The 18,884-nt window shown below is 38.0% G+C and overlaps 1 protein-coding gene across 1 annotated transcript in view; it reads left to right on the top strand.

The window, feature by feature from the left end:
- Nucleotides 1-18,795, top strand: part of Ube2g1 (ubiquitin conjugating enzyme E2 G1) — a 91,502-nt gene extending 72,707 nt beyond the window's left edge. Inside the window, exons 4-6 of the mRNA XM_004638297.2 lie at nucleotides 2,327-2,505; nucleotides 7,702-7,825; nucleotides 18,158-18,795. Coding sequence (XP_004638354.1) covers nucleotides 2,327-2,505; nucleotides 7,702-7,788 — 266 coding nt within the window. The 3' untranslated portion in view covers nucleotides 7,789-7,825; nucleotides 18,158-18,795. The remainder of the gene's footprint in view (nucleotides 1-2,326; nucleotides 2,506-7,701; nucleotides 7,826-18,157) is intronic.
- The last annotated feature ends 89 nt before the right edge of the window (nucleotides 18,796-18,884 follow it).

The raw sequence follows: 18,884 nt of genomic DNA, 5'->3' as shown, positions 1-18,884 counted from the left end.
GGAGACTTTAAATTGATCAATTTAAAATTGTATTATAGGTTTGTCTTGATTATATTTTTGTTCTAGAAAGCTTAATCTAGTGGAAGGTAGGAAAAGAAGCCAGACAGATAGCGAGGAGAGAGATTCATGGTTGACATAGAAAACAATAAAAAAACAGCTAAGTGAGATGGCGCATGCCTATAATTCCAGCACTCAGGAGGCTGAGGCAGGAAAATCTTTCAAGAGTTTAAAGTTTAAGTCCAGCCTGAACTATACAGTGAGACCTTGTCACAAACCACTCCCCCAAAACAAAGCAAAACAAAACAATAAAATCTCAGAGAAGCAAGCACCAGTAAGGGCAGTTTAATTACTTGTTCACTATGCAATGTGGGTGGTAATGAGGAATTTAGAATTGACTGGCCATTTAAGAAAATAATTATAAACAGGGCATAGTGGCATATACTTGTGTGAGGAAACTACTTGGGAAGGTTAGGCAGGAGGATTTAGAGTTTGAGACCAGTCTGGGAAGCTTACTGAGATCTTACCACAAAAAGGATTGGAGATGTAATCAGCATTACCTGAATTCAAGCTTTAGTTGCAAAGTAAAACAAAAGCTTATATATACTAAAAACTGAAGACATGCGCCTTCTCTCTTATTTATTGTTGTACCCCCGTATCAGGCATACAGTAGGCAATGATATATATTACCATCCCTTGATTCTGGCTGCCAGTAACATTACGACATGAAAAAAAAGCTTTAAATCTATATTTATTAACAAAGTGTTTTGTTTTGTTTGTTTTGGCAGAACCAGGGATTGAACTCAGACCCTTGTGCTTGCCAGGGTAGTGCTTATTCTACTGAGCCATCTTCCTGACCCCTTCACAAGGTTTTGTTAGGTTCAACATAGAATAAGATAGGAATGAAATGTACATAAATATTGGTTATTTATGGAATTTGGAAGCATGATTAAGCCTGGATATTTTATTTGAACTTAAACGTACTTTTAAAAATTTCAACAGCCAGGCATGGTGGCGCTTGCCTGTTGTAATCCTAGCACTTGGGAGACTGAAGCAAGAAGATCATTGGGAGTTCAAGGCTAACATGTACTACATAGTGAGACTCTTTCTCAAAAAGCTCCTCCCCAAGTTTCTCTAAAAGTGTGCTTTTTAAAAAAAGACAGGGCCAGCCAGATAACTCAGTGGATTAAAGTGCCTGTGTAGGCATACTCAGAAACTGGGGTTTGATACCCTGGTATGCCTGTGTGGCCAGGCGATTGAGACTGGGCGTGGTGGTGCATGCCTGTAATCCCAGCGCTTGGGAGGCTGAAAACAGGAGGATCACTATGAGTCTGAGCTCTGTAGTGAGACCCTGTAGACCCCTGTACTAAATACATTAAAAATTAATAGATAGATGGATAGATAGAGGACAGCTTCCCACCCCAGCAGCCCACAGTTGTGGGTCCTCCTGTGGAGGCTGCCTAGTGTCTGAGGACGTTTTTCTGCCTGGCTGAAGGAAGAGGGAAATTCGAAGCACCCCATCAATTTTAGAATAAAGCAATTGCTATAGAAAACAAAAAAGAGGACAAGTTTTTACTCTCTTAAAAGATTATTTTCACTAATAGGGAGTATTTATGATATATAAATGGATTTGTGGATTAATTTGTTTTAGCCAATATTTTATTCTTTATAGAACCACTTCAAAGTTAAGATCCAGTTATATGAACATATGTCTCTACTTATGGTAAAATGGATTGGTAGGGAAGAGGCCTCATGAGTATCACACATGTTGATAAATTTTGAGACAATATGACATACTCCTTTTGTGAATTTAAGCACACTCCTTCCCTTAAAATATAATTTTGCTTTTATTTGATTTTAAAAGTGTGTCACTATATTAATTTAATTTTTAAAAGAAAATTTCTAGGCTTTTAACCATCAATTTAAATCAGTAGGTTTGTGGTCAAACTAGGAGATCATTACATAAAAACTTAGTTTACCAGTTTAGATCTTACATTGTTTGCAAATGAGGAACAAATTCAGTAGTTCACATTTATTCCCATACGTTGTGTTTACTCCGTGTAAGTGCTAAGCACTATCTATGTGCTAGATGTCTTAAAAGTTTGACAGGATGGAAATAGTTTTCATTCCTGAGGTTTTCAGGTGGACTATGTGCGTTTGATAAAGGTCTATATCCTTAGTAATCAGTTAGCAGATGCCGTTTTAGAAATTATCTGTATGCAAGTAATGTTTTAAGCAAGTACTATGTGGAGCAGGATCACACTTCTAATACTATTTTATGTATAATCAAATTAATGATATTAAACAAAACTATTCTTTAATTTTGCAGTTGATAAAAATGGTGATGTTTGCATTTCTATTCTTCATGAACCTGGTGAGGATAAATACGGTTATGAAAAACCAGAGGAACGCTGGCTCCCTATCCACACTGTGGAAACCATCATGATTAGTGTCATTTCGATGCTGGCAGACCCTAATGGGGACTCACCTGCTAATGTGGATGCTGCGGTAAGGTCATCCCTTCCCGTTTCTCTTCCTATTAATAAAACTTGACTTGATAGCACTTGATTACATGCCTGTAATCCCAGTATTTGGGAGGCTGAGGCAGGATCACCATGAATTCAAGACCAGTATGTACTACGTAATGAGACCCTGTCTCAAACAAATAACAAAACAGTCTACAAAACCTTCATGTGTGACATGGTAATGTTGGAATATGTGTACATCAAGAACACAATAAAGGCTGGGTGTGGTGGTGCACATCTGTAACCCCAGCACTAAGGAGGCTGATTCAGGAGGATCACTGTGAGTTTGAGGCAAGGCTGAACTGCGTAGTGAAACCCTGTCTCAGAAACACTGGCCCTCCTGGGGGGGAAAAAAAAAAAGCGGGGGGGGACCCCCACTCTACAATACAATATTGGTGATTTGATATAGGGTCTCTCTATGCATTTGAAGCTGGTCTTGAAGTCACAGTGATCTTCTGGCCTCTTAGCCTCCAGAGTGCTGGGATCATAGGTATATACCACCTGGTTCCAAAAACATCATTAATACAAAATATATAATAAATTTTATATCTTATTGTGGCTACAGTAATGTGGCTGTAATACTGTGATAAGGGATACAGTACATCAAAAGAAGCACATTGTGACATTTTAAATTTTACTTATAAATGTTGGATGGGGATGTGTGGAGTAAAAATGCAAGTTTTTATGCATCAAAGGTAAGTTGTTGCCGGCTGTGGTGGTGCATGCCTGTAATCCCAGCCCTTGGGAGGCTGAGGCAGGACTGCTAACCGTTTGAAGGCCAGCCTAGGCTACAGAGTGAGTCCAGGGTCAGCTTGAATTACATAGTGAGTGAGACTCTTTCCCACCCTCATAAAAGGTATATTGTTAATAGCTTAAGATAGCCTGTTAATAACCATTAAGTATTCTTATAAGCTTCATGGAAAATATAAAGTATTAATCTCCAGTAGATGCAGAAAAAGTTTTTTAAAAAAAATCAAAGCACACCAATTGAGAAAATCACTTAATCACAAAGGAAAGGAAAGAGAAAATCTATAGAGGAGCCAGAAAACAACAACCAAAATGGCAGAAATAAGTCCATACTTTTAGTGGGGTTTAAGGCTGGGGCTGAGAACTTTGTTCTAGATTCCTCCATTGTTTGGCTTGAAATTAGGTTCATTCTGTCAGCCTACTGCCAGCAGCCTCCCTTGGGTTTCCCCTTTATTGTTCTTCTGGATCACATCTTCTGTATCCTGGATTCCCCTTTTGATTTGCTTCCTTTTTTTGCTAGGTACTTCATTCTAGATTAATGTCTTAGGCTATGGAGGAATTAAATTCAGATTCCTTTCATGATTGAAGATGTTTTTATCTTTTATGCTTAATTGATCTTTTATGTAAAGTTGTGCAAAATTTTTATACAGAATGTGTTCTTTGCCTTTTCTCATTGCTGCAAAGTTGATGCTTTGCTGATTTTTCACCATTTCTAAGTAACCTGTTTTTTTAAAAAAATTATTTGTGTGTGTGTGTGTGTGTGTGTGTGTGTGTGGCCAGCTCAGCCCACCAGGGGGCGGGGCTGGCTGGCATGTGGTGCTGGGGATTGAACCGCTGTCACTGTGCTTTGCTAAGCTTGTTCTAAGTAGGTGCTTTAGACTACTGAGCCATCTCACCAGCCCCTAAGTAACCTGTTTTTGTTATTCCATTTTTTATAGGGTTTTTTATTTTTAGTTTTCTGAATTCTCAATGTAGTTGAAAGTCTTTAATTTTTCATCCTTGATATTTGAGTTTAAAGACTTTTAAAATTATTTTGAGAATGTTTCCATATTTAATATTGTTTTTTGAAAGAAAACTTAATCTAATTTTTACCCAGATTGAGATACATGTGTAAAATTTATATCTGTAATCATTATTTGAGGAAAGTTTTTAGCTATGAGGGGGAAATCTTGAGTGCAAAGACTTTAGTCTTTGTTTTTAGCTGTATTTCTTGGACTTTTCTCTAAGTGCCTGCTTATGCATATGCAGTCAGGCAGCCAGGTGCAGGATACCGTGGTTCAATCCCTTGCTCCTCATGCCTTACCAGACCCACCCTTAAGCAACCTGAGCCAGCTCCCCCCCCCCCAAAAAAAAAAAAAAAAAAAAAAAGAAAAGAAAATCTTTCTTGGGCTTTTCTCAGTTGACCATTTCCAAGTCTTAGTTTTTTTAGACTTTTTAATATGCCCATTTCATCCTTTTTTTCTCATTCCATTGAGACTCTGTTGTTTGCTACTTTTTCTTCTGTAGTGCAAGTTTTAAAACTCTTATATCTGATTTTTTTCTTCTAATCCCCTCCATTGTTGGGTTGCTTCATTGCTGTTTTCTTTCATATTGAGGGTTATAGTATGAAAAAAATTCCAGTGTGATCACTTTAATAGTGTCTCAGGTAAGCAGAGATCAACATATATACTTTTGCTATATTAAATTCATAGTTTCTCTGCATATAAAATGGGGTTGATAATACCCACCTGGTAAGCATAGTACATGAGCCAATGAACTCAACAAATGTTTGCTCTATTGTCTAGTCTCTTCTTTGGAACCATCATTCATTGTTCTTCTCCTTGCTGAGAAGTCATCCTTACCAGTCTTGTGTCATTTGCCAGAGAGCATCAGTTACACGCCTTTGTGAGTTCTTGTCCATACTGTCTGCCACTGATGAGAGTCCTTTTTTCTTTTTTGTACAGTACTATAATCACCTCTTCCTCTGTGATCTCTCTGTTCTCTTTAACCTTTGCTTTTGTTTTTCTTTTTTGGTATGGAGATCAAATTCAGGATGTTGTGCTTGTCACACATAGGCTGCTGAGCTACATTACATCCTGGCCTTCTCTGTTTTCTTGATTATCTATTATGGTACAATTTTTAGATTACCATTTCTTGAGATTGTCTTTACCCTTTAACCAGAATTGCCTCTTGCATCTGTTTACTTAAAAATATAGCCAGATTATGTACAGCAAACATGTAATAAAAGACTTTGTTAACATATATAAACATACACATGCAAGCATACATGCACACACAAAGAAGCCAGATGTGGTAGCCCCTACCCACAGTATTAATGCTCTGGAAAGTAGAAGGATCACAATTTTAGCCCGGTCATCTTTTAGTGAAGCCTGTCTCAAAAAAAAATTTTTTTTTTTCTTTTAAAGCCCTCAGGTTTAGTCACCAATGGGGGGAAGAAGGATTATTACAGAAATTATAAATACTCATACAGACTTCAAAGATCTGAAAGATTAGGACATTCTTATGAATAACCACAATGCTATTATTATGCCAAATTTGCTGTAATTCCTACAGATATTCATGTGTCTAGTTTACATTTATATTTCCCCTGTTTTTCCTCAATTTTGAGATTCCTTTTCCCTGACTGGGGATACCAGAAAGACTTTCTGGCTTGGATGAGAGTCTTTACTATTCTCTGTCAGCATTATTTTTGATTAGACAGTGTTAGTAATAATTTGCTTTTGGTCCTACCTTTTTTTTTAAATGAAATTCATTTATTTTACTTTGTTTGGTACAGGGTCTCACTATGCAGCTAAGACTCTAGTGATCCTTCTGTGTCAGCCTCCCCAATGCTGGGATTACAGGCCTATGCCACCATGCCTGGTTTTGGTAGTCGGCATGGTACAGGGCTTGCAAGGCATGTGTTACTGGGAATCAAAGCCAGGTCCTTGTGCTTGCCAGACAGGTGCTTAGACTGCTGAGCTATATTTCCCCAGCCCAATGTGTCTTGTCTTAAAGGCAAAAACTTTTTGAATCTCTTTTCCTGGGGCAAGAAGTGAAGATTTCTTTAGTCTTTGTTGTCTCTAAATTGATAACATTCAAAGAAAGAGAAATACAGGTTGAACATTTTTTGTGAGCATTTCCGGCTTTCTGCATCCTGGGTAAAATTAATTCTGTTCTACTTTAGCTGCTAGTGCTACTGTGGGTTCTATGTGCATGTGTCTTAAAGGGACAATGATACATCACACATTTGCCCCTCCTTTCACTCTGCTAGTACTCTGTAACATCACAGTACGATGTGTCTCATCTGTCTTCCTTAGGTAGGAGGTACGTTTATGCTGACTTTGCTTTCTGCTTGTTTCCAGGTGCAGAGTTGGTAATTGTTTAGATAATTTGAATGTCTTATTTGTAAATTGTAGCTTTCTTTTTAGAGTAATACTACACTGCAACTTCTTTTATGGTCTCTTTTCCTTTTTTTTTTGCTGAACCAGGGATTGAACTCAGGCCCTGCGCTTGCCAGGCAAGTGCTTATTCTACTGAGCCATCTCCCTGGCCCCTTCCTTTTTTTTTTTTCCCCCTTGAATTTTTAGGGAAGGGTCTACAGGATGTTGAGGGTCTCACTACTAGATGAGACTCCTAGTGATCTGCCTGTTTACAGCCTCCCAAGTGCTGGATTACAAGCTGTGTCACCCTGCCCAGTCTCAATTGCTATCTCAGTGAGTCCCGGGGGTGGGGCCGACAGGAAGGCCTGGGGATCGAACCCCTATCCCTGTGCCTGTTTACAGGCGCTTTAATCTGCTGAGCTATTTGCCCAGCTCTTTTCCATTTGAAAATAATGTTTCCTGTAAATTCTTTTCCTGCATAGAAATTTCTGCTTGCACGTCCCAGCACAGTGCCTTATATTTTTGGTCGGGTGTGGTGATAAAACTGTAATCCCAACACTCAAGAAGCTGAAGCAGGAGGATAGCTCTGAGTTGGAGACCAGCCTCAGAGCTACATAGTGAGTTCAGGGCCTGCCTGAACTGTGCAGCAAGACCTTGTTTTTTGGAGGTTTTGTTTTTTGTATTTTTTTTTTGGGTGGGGGGAGTACCTGAAATCAAACTTACGACCTCACACTTGTCTGGCAGGCACTATGCCTCTGAGCCGTATTCCAAACCTGTGACCCTGTTTCAAAAAAAAAAAAAAAAAATGCACAAATACTACTGACTGCTTTTCTTGTTTGTTTGTTTATTTATTTATTTATGGCAGAACTGGAGAATGAACTCAGGCCCTTGTGCTTGCCAGGCAAGCACTTACCCTACTGTGCCATGTCCCCAGCCCCTGCTTTTTCTAGTTTTAGCAATTTACCATTTAAAGTGTGCAGATCACCAAAAGGATGTATTTGAAGTTAAATATATGAGATTATAAGAAGACATTTGTATCAAATCACTTGATATTATCTTTGTATCTACAGAAAGAATGGAGGGAAGACAGAAATGGGGAATTTAAAAGGAAAGTTGCGCGCTGTGTAAGAAAAAGCCAAGAAACTGCTTTTGAGTGACATTTATTCAGCAGCTAGAAATTTCATTTATTTCAGGGTAAGTTCATTTTAAATATACTGTTTTCTTTATCTTTTAAGTTCTGTGATAATTTTTTTTATTGTGTTTTATGAATTGTTTGATTTCTTTGGTTTTGCCTTTTTGTTTTTTAAAGCAGTATTACCAAACCAGTTTTCTTTTTACTGATAGTAAAATTTCTGACAATCAAGTTTTTATTTCAGTTTAGTTTCTTGCATTTTGTCTAAAGCCTACCATCCTGATGTTTCTTGCATCTTCTTGTAATGAATATTATATATGGTAAAGGATAACTTAAATTTTGGTTTTTGTACATCTTAAAAAAATAAGAATCCCATTTCATATTACACTGCCAAAACCATTAAACATTTTTCTTTTTTCTCCTTCCCCTTTAGTTGATTTTTTACTTCCTTGATCTTTTCACTGACAGGGCAAGTAAAGAAAGTTTCTCAGCCTGGCATGGTGGTGCACGCAGCACTTGGTAGACTGAGTCAGGAGGATCATTGTGAATTTGAGGTCAGCCTGTGCTAAATAGTAAGTTCAAGGCCAAGCTGAATTACATACTGAGACCCTCTCTCATTATATAAATAAGTTTCTCTGTCACTGCATAATGTTTGTTTATAAGTTCTGTTGTAAGTCTAGCAAGTAATGAAAGATGGAAGGCCCCCATCTGACTTAGAAGAGGATGTAATGTAGATGAATTGACTGTGTATGTTTCTTTTGTTTTGTTTCGTTTTGTTTGAGACAGGGTTTTAGTATGCAGTTCAGCCTGCCCTGACCTCACTTTGTAGCCCAGGCTGGCCTCAAACTCACAGCAATCCTGCTTCAGCCTCAACCATGTATGTTACTAGATTTAAAAAAAAAAAAAAAAAAATTAATCCTGAGATATGAAACTGTGAAATTTATTATCTAAAGAATCTGAATATTTACCACCACCATGCCCATTCCTTTTTCACATTTTAATTCTGGATTTTTACTGTTCGTAATTTCTCCAAATTTTTTTTTTTTTTTTTCGGAGCCAAGGATTGAACTCAAGCCCTTGAGCTTGCCAGGCAAACACTTATTTAACTGAGCTATCTGCCCAGCCCCCCTAAATTTGTGTTCTTAAGCAATGTATTATATACTTTTCAACTTATATCTATGAAATTATAATAGATATATTCTTTTATGATCATTATTCATTCATTGCAACACAGGTCCTTCACATCGACCTGTGTTGCAAGTAACTACGGTTTATCTTTTTCAGTATTTCATTAGAAAAATCACCCGTCTACATTTTATTCTAATTGCTATTCTTTTCAGATTTGGGGCAAGGAAATTGCTTCTGCCCTGCTGTAATTTTTTTTTTTTTCCTTTTTCATTCTCCCATGTAGGACTGAGGATTGAGCTCAGGGCCTTCACACTTCATACTTTCTCCCCCTTAGGATTTTTTGTTTTGAGACAAGTTCTTTCTTAAGTCATTAAATTGCCCAGCTTGAGGGCCTGTGAGATACCTCAGCAGACTAAGTGCCTGCTTCAGCAAGTGCAAGGACTGGGGTTCAATCCCCAACATTGCGTGCTATGCCTTCCCCACCCCAGGGTGCACTGAGCCACCAAGACCAGGCATGGTGGCACACGCCAATAATCCTAGCACTGGGGAGGCTAAAAATAGGAGGATCACTACTAGTCTGAGTCTAGTCCAAGCTGTGTAGTGAGACCCTGTACCAAATACATAAAAAAATAAAACTATCAAATTACCCGGCTTGAACTAGAACTTCACAGTCCCCTGGCTCAGCCTCCCAGAATGCTGAGACTACAAGTATGTGCCATCACATGTTTTGTTTTTACCATAGTAGAGTGTGGCTGTCCTTGTTTCCAGATGTTTCTCAAGGGCAGTGATAGGGAACCTTTTAGAGCTTTCCATAACAAACATCTGGCTGCAAGGAATGTGCCATACATAGGTTTGCCAGCACTGCTTTAGAGCATATACCTAAAAGTGGAGTTGTCATTCTGAAGGATGCATGCACATAATTTTGGCTAAATAAGGCCAAAATGAAAGTTTTGCCTCCAAGCTGGGTGTGATGGCATGTACCTGTAATTGAAGCACTCAGGCAGAATGATCAGCTGGAGTTCAAGGCCAGCCTGGGTGGGCTACATAGTCATTTCAGGCCAGCCTGAGACCCTGTCTCCAAAAAAACAAAAAAAAAAAAAAGAACAAAAATTTTGCTTCTATATGCTCCTGTTGGCAACCACAGTAATCCCATTTGCTCCCTAGCTTCTCCAAAATTTAATATTATCATACATCTAAAATTTCAAAAATCTGCATGTTTAAAAATGTCTTTTTTATTTTTCTTGCTCTTGTTTATACTCTTCAAACAATTATAAAAAATATTTGCCAATTAGACATGCTGTAAATGCAGTAAAAAATGATAGGTCATTGTGAACTTGATATGCAGCACCCTATATACCAGTGAAATTGCATATTGTTTCATGAGTTGACCATTGAGGGGGGTTTTTGTATGTGAAACACCTGCAGGTTTCTAGAATTATTTTTCTGTGAGAATGTTGGTTTGAATGCTTGTTATGCCATGGTATATTTGAATTAATAGTTCTTTTAATGTAGTTGAATTCATTAGTCCTTTGTGGATTTTACATTCCTGTGTCTTAATTAAAATGTCCTCCTCTTTCCTGCCACCAAAAAGCTGCTATTTTATATTATCCCCTGAACTATTTCAATCTTTGCCTCCCATCTCTATTAATATACTGCAATTGATTTTTGTGCATGATGTGGTACAGCTTGTCTGCTCCTCAAAGTATTGAGAAGTCTTCCTTTCTTCATTGATACACAGTGCCAAGTAATGATCTAAAATCACCTCAACCCTTTCTCTTTCCATCTTCTTTTCCCTCTCCCTCCCTAGAGTTTTATGTTGATGAGGGTAGCCTTGGTATAGTTCTTGATGGTTTTGAACTGTTGCTGATTCTCCTGCCTCAGGCTCCCTAGTGGTGTGGGATTATAGGGCATCCACCACCAAGCTAACCCTATTTATACTGCTTGAATTAATCTGTCCCTAATCTAGCACAACACTGTCTGAATTTTTGTTATTTTGATGATCAAATGTATCAAATACAAAGATACAAGCTACAAGTAAGTTTATAGTCTATTCACCACTTAATCCTGCTGACATATTTGATATCGCTAGTTTTCTGGAAACACTCATATGTAATTTTAGATCCCCTTAATTAATTAATTATGTATGTATGTATGTATGTATGTATGTATTTTTTGAGGCAGGGTGTCACTATGTAGTGCAGGCAGGCCTTGAACTCACTTTGTAAGTATCCTAGGCTGGCCTTGAACTCTCAGAGATCCTCCTGCTTGAGCCTCTGGAGTGACCCTTAAATGCTGAAAATATATTTTTCCTACTAGTAGGTATAACAATAATCTTTCCTTTCTCAAATGATTCCTGTTTTCAACGTCTTGTTTATATCATTTGTTTTTATTCAGTGTTTGCTAATAATTTTTATTCTCTGTTTACTGATACTTCCATCATATATAGTCTGTGATTCTTTTTTCTTTAAGTCTGTGGTTCTTGTAACTGGTCTGTTCTTTTGCCTATAATATCTTTAGATCAAGATCTTATTAACAGGGGCTGGGGAGATGGCTCAGTAGGATAAGCGCTTGACTGACAAACGCAAGGATCTGAGTTCAATCCCCACTTCCGCCAAAAAAAAAAAAAAAAAAAAAAAAAGATCTTATTAACAGATTCTTGCCTTAATCTCCTTGTGTGGAACATTTTTTATAGTCATCCTATAAACAATGTCCATGTCAGTCTTGACAAAGCTGAACTCACTGCGTTGTTTCTTTATAGATGTTACATCCTTTTAAAACCAAGAAAACCCTGAGGGCTTGTTCTCCATACCAGTTAATTTATTTTCTTTCTTTCTTATGAATTTAGGACAGGGTGTACATGGTATACAGGGTATCACTACATAGATAGGACTTGTGATTCTCCTGTTTTCAGCCTCCCAAGCGCTGGGATTACAGGGCATGCCATCACGCCCAGTCTCAATCACCATCTCAGCCAGCCCTGGAGGCTGTGGCCCAGCCCGCACTGCAGGTCCAAGGATCGAACCTCAGGGCCCTGGGTCTGCCTAAGCAGGCACTTTAATCTTCTGAGCTATCTGGACGGCCTTTCCACACTCATACATGTTTTAATGTTAGGGCTTTGATAACCAGAAAAAAGAGTAAAATAATCCTACAAAGCCTACATTTATCCAGAACTTTTCAGTACTACATTATAAATTTTGTGAATAACCAATAGTTTCACTATATTTACCTTGATATCATATAGAAAATGAATTTAGTAGTACTAATGAAGTGTCAGAAATAAAATATCTCGCCACACTGAAGACTGAGCTCAAGGCCTTGTGTAGCTAGATAGGTGCTCTGCTGCTGAGCTATATCCCTTTTCTTTTTTAACTGAGACAAAGTTTCCCAAAGTTGCCCTGGCTGGTCTGGAACTTCTGATTTTTCTGCATCAGCCTCCTAAAGCAGCCATGATTATAGACATACACCATACTCACCAAATATCTCTTATAACTTTGTAAGGGATTGTGTATTACCTACTTTAGTAGTAGGGTGAGTTAATTTATGTTTAAACATAGCATATATGTAACTTTAAATCTCACTTATTAAAGTAGTCTGTTTAGGGGGCTGGTGAGATGGCTCAGTGGTCTAAAGCACCTATTTAGAACAAGCTTAGCAGAGCACAGGGACCACGGTTCAATCCCCCAGCACCACATGCCAGCCAGCCCCGCCCCCTGTGGGCTGAGCTGGCCACACACACAAATAAATAAATAAATAAAATTAAAAATAAAATAAAATATAAAAAATAAAAATAAATAAAGTAGTCTGTTTAGCAAAAGGTGTAGCCTAAAAGTACTGTTGAGTCACCATACTTCATTTTATAGAACAGGATAGTAAAAACAATATGGTGTATGTACTGTTAATGATGAAACTAATAAGAAAAACTTAAGATTAAAGAAGCAGGGCCAGAGTGTAGCACAGTGGTAAAGTGCTTGCCTAACATGTGCAAAGCCTTGGCCTCCACCTACCACCATGCACATCAGTTCATCTTCTGCATAAGCCTGCTTCCTTCACCTTTGGCTTTGAGAGCACTTCCTGGCAAACCAAGTATAAACAAATCTACTTCCTAGGGAACCTGACCCAGGCTACTGGGCATTATGTGTCCTGGCTAGTGATAAGAAGACTGCTTGCTTTTCTTAGTTGTACTTTGTGGAAATCCAGAGTGATTTCTCAAAAATAAAGATGTGTATGGTTGCATGTGTATCACTTCATTTTCTGCAGAAGCAGCCATATTCCATTTCCTAATTAGTGTATTCCTATTTCACATTTGGAATAACTAGTAATAGTAGGGGACCACTCAGTCAGTTTCATACTTGGATCATTGGTTTCTACCATCTTTAAAAATACAGCTTTTGAAGTATTGAGCCTTTCAGATCACTTGTGCTACAAGAAGATAAAGGAAGAAAGTGAAAGCTCCACCCACTATGCTAAAGGACTTTTATCTTTTTTTGAAGGGTCAGTGGTTTAAGGACATTGTCTTGCCATATAGTTCAGGCTGGCCTCAAACTCCCTGGCTAAGCCTGGCTAGCTTCAAATATACACTGATCCTTCTTTGTCAGCCTCCTGAGTGTTGGGAGTACAGGCATGCACCATCACACCCAGTCACTTTTTGGCTCATTCAGGAGTTTTTTCAGATCATTGCAAGGGACCAATGAAATTAAAATGCTACTAGCAAGATATCACAGAACCATGAGCCTGCCTCTGTAAAAATTATTGAAAATACCCAATATCTTTGAGAGGGAAACTAGCATTCATGGAACCACTGCTATCTGCCGCTATAATAAAAACTTTAGTGGATAGAAAGACATCTTTAATATGTAGTAAGGGAGCTTACTAATGAGGAGTGCAAAAGACAAAAAAGTGAATGCATTAAACAATCTCATAATCCAGAATAACAATGAGAATTAATGTTCACTTGTTTCCTGTGATTCTGAAAGCATATGTATATATACCCCTTGAGAAAATATATGTATGTATATGATACAGGACATATATATGTCAAAAAATTCAAAAGTAGCATCACTTGTTTTTTCTAAACTGGGGATCAAACTTGGGACCTTGCATTTGCCAGGCAGGCACTTATGCCACTGAGTTATCTCCCTTGCTGCATCACTTCTAAAGATTCTGTTTATATTTGAAAATTTATTTAACTCCAAGTGTATCAGTTTTATTATCACCTGAAGGACTGTTGGAAGCAAATGGTCCTTAGTGAGTCCAAGCTGGGCATGGTGGCATATGCCTATAATCCTAGCTCTTGAGAAGCTGAGGCAAGAGGATCACCATGAGTTTGAGGCCAGTTTAAACTATACAGAGAGATCCTAGAAGTGAGCTCAATAAAGAGTGCACTGATAATTTTTCTGGCTCTTTGGCACAACTGTTCTACTTGTATCATATGTGATCAGTGGGTCTCATAAGTGCCTACTACAAATCATTCTTTTCTGCATCGAAACAGGCAAACCATATATATTTTTGGGGGCATCAAGGCAAAACTAGCCTGAGATTGTCTTGTCACAATATCAAAAAAAAAAAAAGTCAAATAGCTTGTTTTTCTGTAGGCACTATAGAAATGACACTGCAATAGCCAGTAGAAGTAACCAAAACCACGCCCTGGATTCGGAGGCAGATTTATTTATCAATGGGCATTGCTGGGAATCACTCCCGAAATATCATGCTCTGATCTCTGGTGGTCTAAGGCTTATGTGGGATAAGCAGCCAGGAAGTAGAGAGGCAGACTGGCTTGTCAATTGAAGGTTGGCTTATACAGTGCATCACAGCGACCAGCTGTTTTTTTAAGAGACAGAAGCAACCAGAACTGGAACAGGAACTATTACTTGAGCAACTAACAAACTAAAGTATACTAATGGGGGTTGGCACATTTTCTGTTATGACATGTATGCCATCTTTGCATAAATGCTGTATTTATTTACTCAACAAATACATTGTGCCCAGGGGCTGGGGAGATGGCTCAGTAGCATAAGCGCTTCCCTGGCAAGTGCAAGGACCTGAGTTCAATTCCTGGTTCCACCAAAAAAAACAACAAAAAAAAACCGTTGTGCCTAAAATACAATCGGCTATAGGCATTCCTTGTTTAATTAATAGAACATGGTCCCGAGTCTGGGTTATTAATTGAATTGGTTACTAAGTAAGGGATTGTATATAGTATATACATTACAATATTCAGAGCAAAACAATAAGCAAAGGAAACTCATTGCATGATGTTGCTTTTATTTGCATAATTCTCAAGTGTGGCACTATAAGGTAGAACAGAACATAAAACTAATGTATTGCCAGGCCTTGTGGTGCACATCTGTAATTCCAGCACTTGGGAGACTGAGGCAGGAGGATCGTTGTGAGTTTGAGACCAGCTTGAGCTACAAAGTGAACTCAAGGCCACCCTGAACTGCATAGCAATTATTTTGTCTCAAAAAAGACATAATAAATCAAACTACTGTACAGTACAGTCAGGAAAAATTACAGCACTAAAATAGTACATAATGTGTACTATACCTCACAAAGGACATTGAGGCTATATAAACAAAATGTACAGAACTGTATCAATATAAAGGGGGAAAGGTCATAAGTCCAAACAGTGCACATTTGAGTTGTATGTTTGAGTTGTTAAATGAGGAACATCTGTAAGTTGTAAGCTGGGCATAATGCACACCTTTAGTGCCTAGTATTCTGGGAGGTAAAGCGGGAGGATTTCAAGTTTGAGCCCAGCCTGAGCAACTTAGTGAGACCTTGTCTCAAAATACAAAATAAAATAAAGGGCCGGGGATATAGTTCGTTGCTAAAGGTCTGTGTTCATTCCTGAGTGTCACATACACAGATTTATAAGTTGTTGTCAATACAATGGAATATTACCTAGCAGTTAAAATAAATAATACAGACTCAAATAGACAACCATATAATTAAATGTCAGAGATACTAATGTATGAAGAACAGTGCCCCTCCCCCCAAAAAAAACAAAAAAAACAAAACAGATGTGGTAACATGCCTATAATTCCAGCTACTCAGGAGGCCTAGGCAGGAGGTTTGCAAGTTTAAGACCAGCCTGGGCTACATGGTAAGGCCCTGTGTATTGTTTTTTTTTTTTCCCCCCTGTGTTTTTTTAAACAGGAATAATTAAGAGAATACTTAATTTCAGTCAACATATAAGTGCTTCAGTTTTCACACTTAGCCTTTCTGAACTGAGCTTCTCTGGAATAAATTTTATTGAAAGAAAGGGAAGATAGATTTTTCTTTCAGTGTTGAAGAAGTTAATGCTATTTACAGCTGAGTCCTTGCTATTGAAAGGTTAGGTTTCCTGATTTTAGCTTTTAAGGTACTCTTAGCAGTATCAGTCCTGGGATAATTTTTCTTTAAAACTTTACTTGGAAACACTATGTAAATGAATCTTTTGTGGCCTTGAAAATTCACATCTCTTATTTCACAGGGAAATGATTACATTGAATGTCCAAACTCTAATCTCAGTTCTCTTTTAGCCCCGGAAGATTTTTGGTGAGGGATTAATTTGGGTATAGTATAATCTTTGTAAAACTTTGTAAAACTGTCAAGGGACATTATCTAAAAGTTACAACCCCAAGCTAGATGTATACATACTTGTAAGCCCAGCTTTCTGGGCTGCTGAGTCAGGAGGATTGCAAATTCGAGTCCATCCTAGGCAGTTTGGTGACATAGTGAGGTCCTCTCTCAAAATAAAAAGGGCTAGAGATGAGCCGGGGAGATAGGTCAGCGGCATAAGTGCCTGCTTGGCAAGCACAGGATCCTGAGGTCAATCCCTATTACGAAACTTTGAACAGCTTTATTCTTAACTTTTTGGATAGGAAAAATATGTTTCCATTAGCTGTATAACCATGTCTTGCTTTTTCTTTGTAAAGAAGGGGAAAATCCTGTTCTAGATGTGATTGTGAGCCCTTATTGCCTGAGTGTAAAGCACTTAACATATTGCTTGGCACATCATAAGCACTGTATAAGATGGTGGTTGTTTTTATATAGATATTCTTGACTTCCAATCCAAGGATATGGAACAGCAGATAAAAAGTAATTAGAACTGTTTATTGGGATAGTCTTTTGTGGATTTGAATTGAACCTTAAGAGTCAGCTAAAAAAAAAAAAAAAGAGTTAGCTAGAAATTAGCAGGTTGAGAAGTGCGGTGATTTTACATTGTTTTCTCTCTACTACTTGTTTTTTTTTAAAATAGAATCTCACTATGTAGGTTCAGGTGTATTATGGTTTGTGTGTAGTTGTCTCCCCAAAGCTTCATGTAGTCAGAGGGTGGATTTCTAGAGTTTGTGACTGACTCATGAGCCACTGGGATTATGGCCCCCAGCCTGGGGCAGATAGCCTGAATGAAATTTAAAGGAGACGGACTTGCCTTCTGCAGCCATTGTTGCCGCTACTCCTCCCTTGGCTGTCTGCCCTTTGCTGCTGCCATGAAAGGTTGCTCTCTGCTATGTGCTGCTCTGCCTTGGAGCCAGCTCAGTATGGACTGTTAACCTCCAGTAACTGTGAGCTAAATAAACCTTTCCTTCTCTGATTTTGAGTGTCACAAATTTGTCTGAGCAACAAGTGAAGAGTAACAGAGATAGGCTGGTCTTGAACTGTGTGGCTTGAACTCAGGCTCCTGAGTGCTGAGATTATAGGTGTGTTACCATGCCCAACTTTACATTCGCAAATACTTCCTTTTTTTTTTTTTTCCCGCAAATATTTCTAAATTTTAAAGTCATTTGACTTCTAAAAATCCTGTTCTAGATTACAGGTGAGTTGAATATTCAAATATCTATACATGTTGTACAATAGAACTATCTATCTGTATTGTTCAGTCTGGCAGCAACTACATGTTACTGTTGAATATTAGAAATGTGGCTAGTCTAATGAACTCAAATTTAAGTTTTATTTAATTAATATTAATTTAAAAGTAGCTATGTGTGGTTAGTGATTTCTTTAATGGGCAAACACAAAAGTGCTTTTAAAGTAAAATTAAGAATTTGCTGCCAGGCTGGGCATCATGACATACACCTGTAATCCTAGCACAGCAGGCCAAGGCAGGAGAACTGTGAGAGTTTGAGGACAGCCTGAACTGTGTAATAAAACCCTGTTTTAAAACGATACCGATACCCCCCCACAAAAAAAAATTATTGCCAAGGAAATAGAATGTAAATAACAATTATAATCAATTCTTCTGTAATTTACAAATTCATTATATAATGCTGTTTGTTTTGTTACAGGTCTCCAATTGAGAAACATGGCACTGTTTTCCTGCACTCTACCCACCTATTGCTGGACTTCTGTTGTAACAAGTTGGCAAACACTGGCTGGAACTGGTCTGCAATAAAACATGCCAGTCATCATTGCTGACAAGAGCCTAACAAGTGCCAACTTTCAGATGATTACGCATTTTGAATTCTAATGAACTGTTTTAACCTTCAGGAAGAATTGTAAAGACCTGTACATAGCACAACATGATCTGGATAATATATATACTGTTCATGTACATCCACACATACACCTTGTACCAAATAATGCTTTCTTGTAGTAGAGTAAGAATCGTGTAAATTCTAAAAGATTTTAGCAGGTTTTCTTTCCTTATTGTTTCTTATTGGTTTTAAAACTCCTTAAAGCATGTCAGGTGAAAAGCAATTAGGATTAAAAGTTTCCATTTAATTTCCTTTAAACCATTGAGGCTTCATTAAACTCCTTTCTTCTTTCACATACTAAACTTTTCTATCTTCTTTGTTTTGACACACTCCCTTTTGCTTTTCTGTCTTCTATCTGCCAGAAAGTTCTCAAGTCATTTAGCTGAAATACTGAAACAGTTAATAAGCAGTTACTTGATTTTTAATGATGACTCCAGAGGAGTGGTCATCACTAGGTGCTTTGTCCTTTTTGTATTCTAGTTGCATCCTTGGATTGGATATAGCAATAACATTTCTGGCTGTTGAGAGCTCTTGAATC

This window comes from Octodon degus, unplaced genomic scaffold (assembly GCF_000260255.1).
Source record: "Octodon degus isolate 3935 unplaced genomic scaffold, OctDeg1.0 scaffold00098, whole genome shotgun sequence".
NCBI classification, from domain to species: Eukaryota; Metazoa; Chordata; class Mammalia; order Rodentia; family Octodontidae; genus Octodon; species Octodon degus.
Note: the sequence above shows the minus strand (reverse complement) of the source record. Positions and strands in the feature narration are given on the sequence as shown.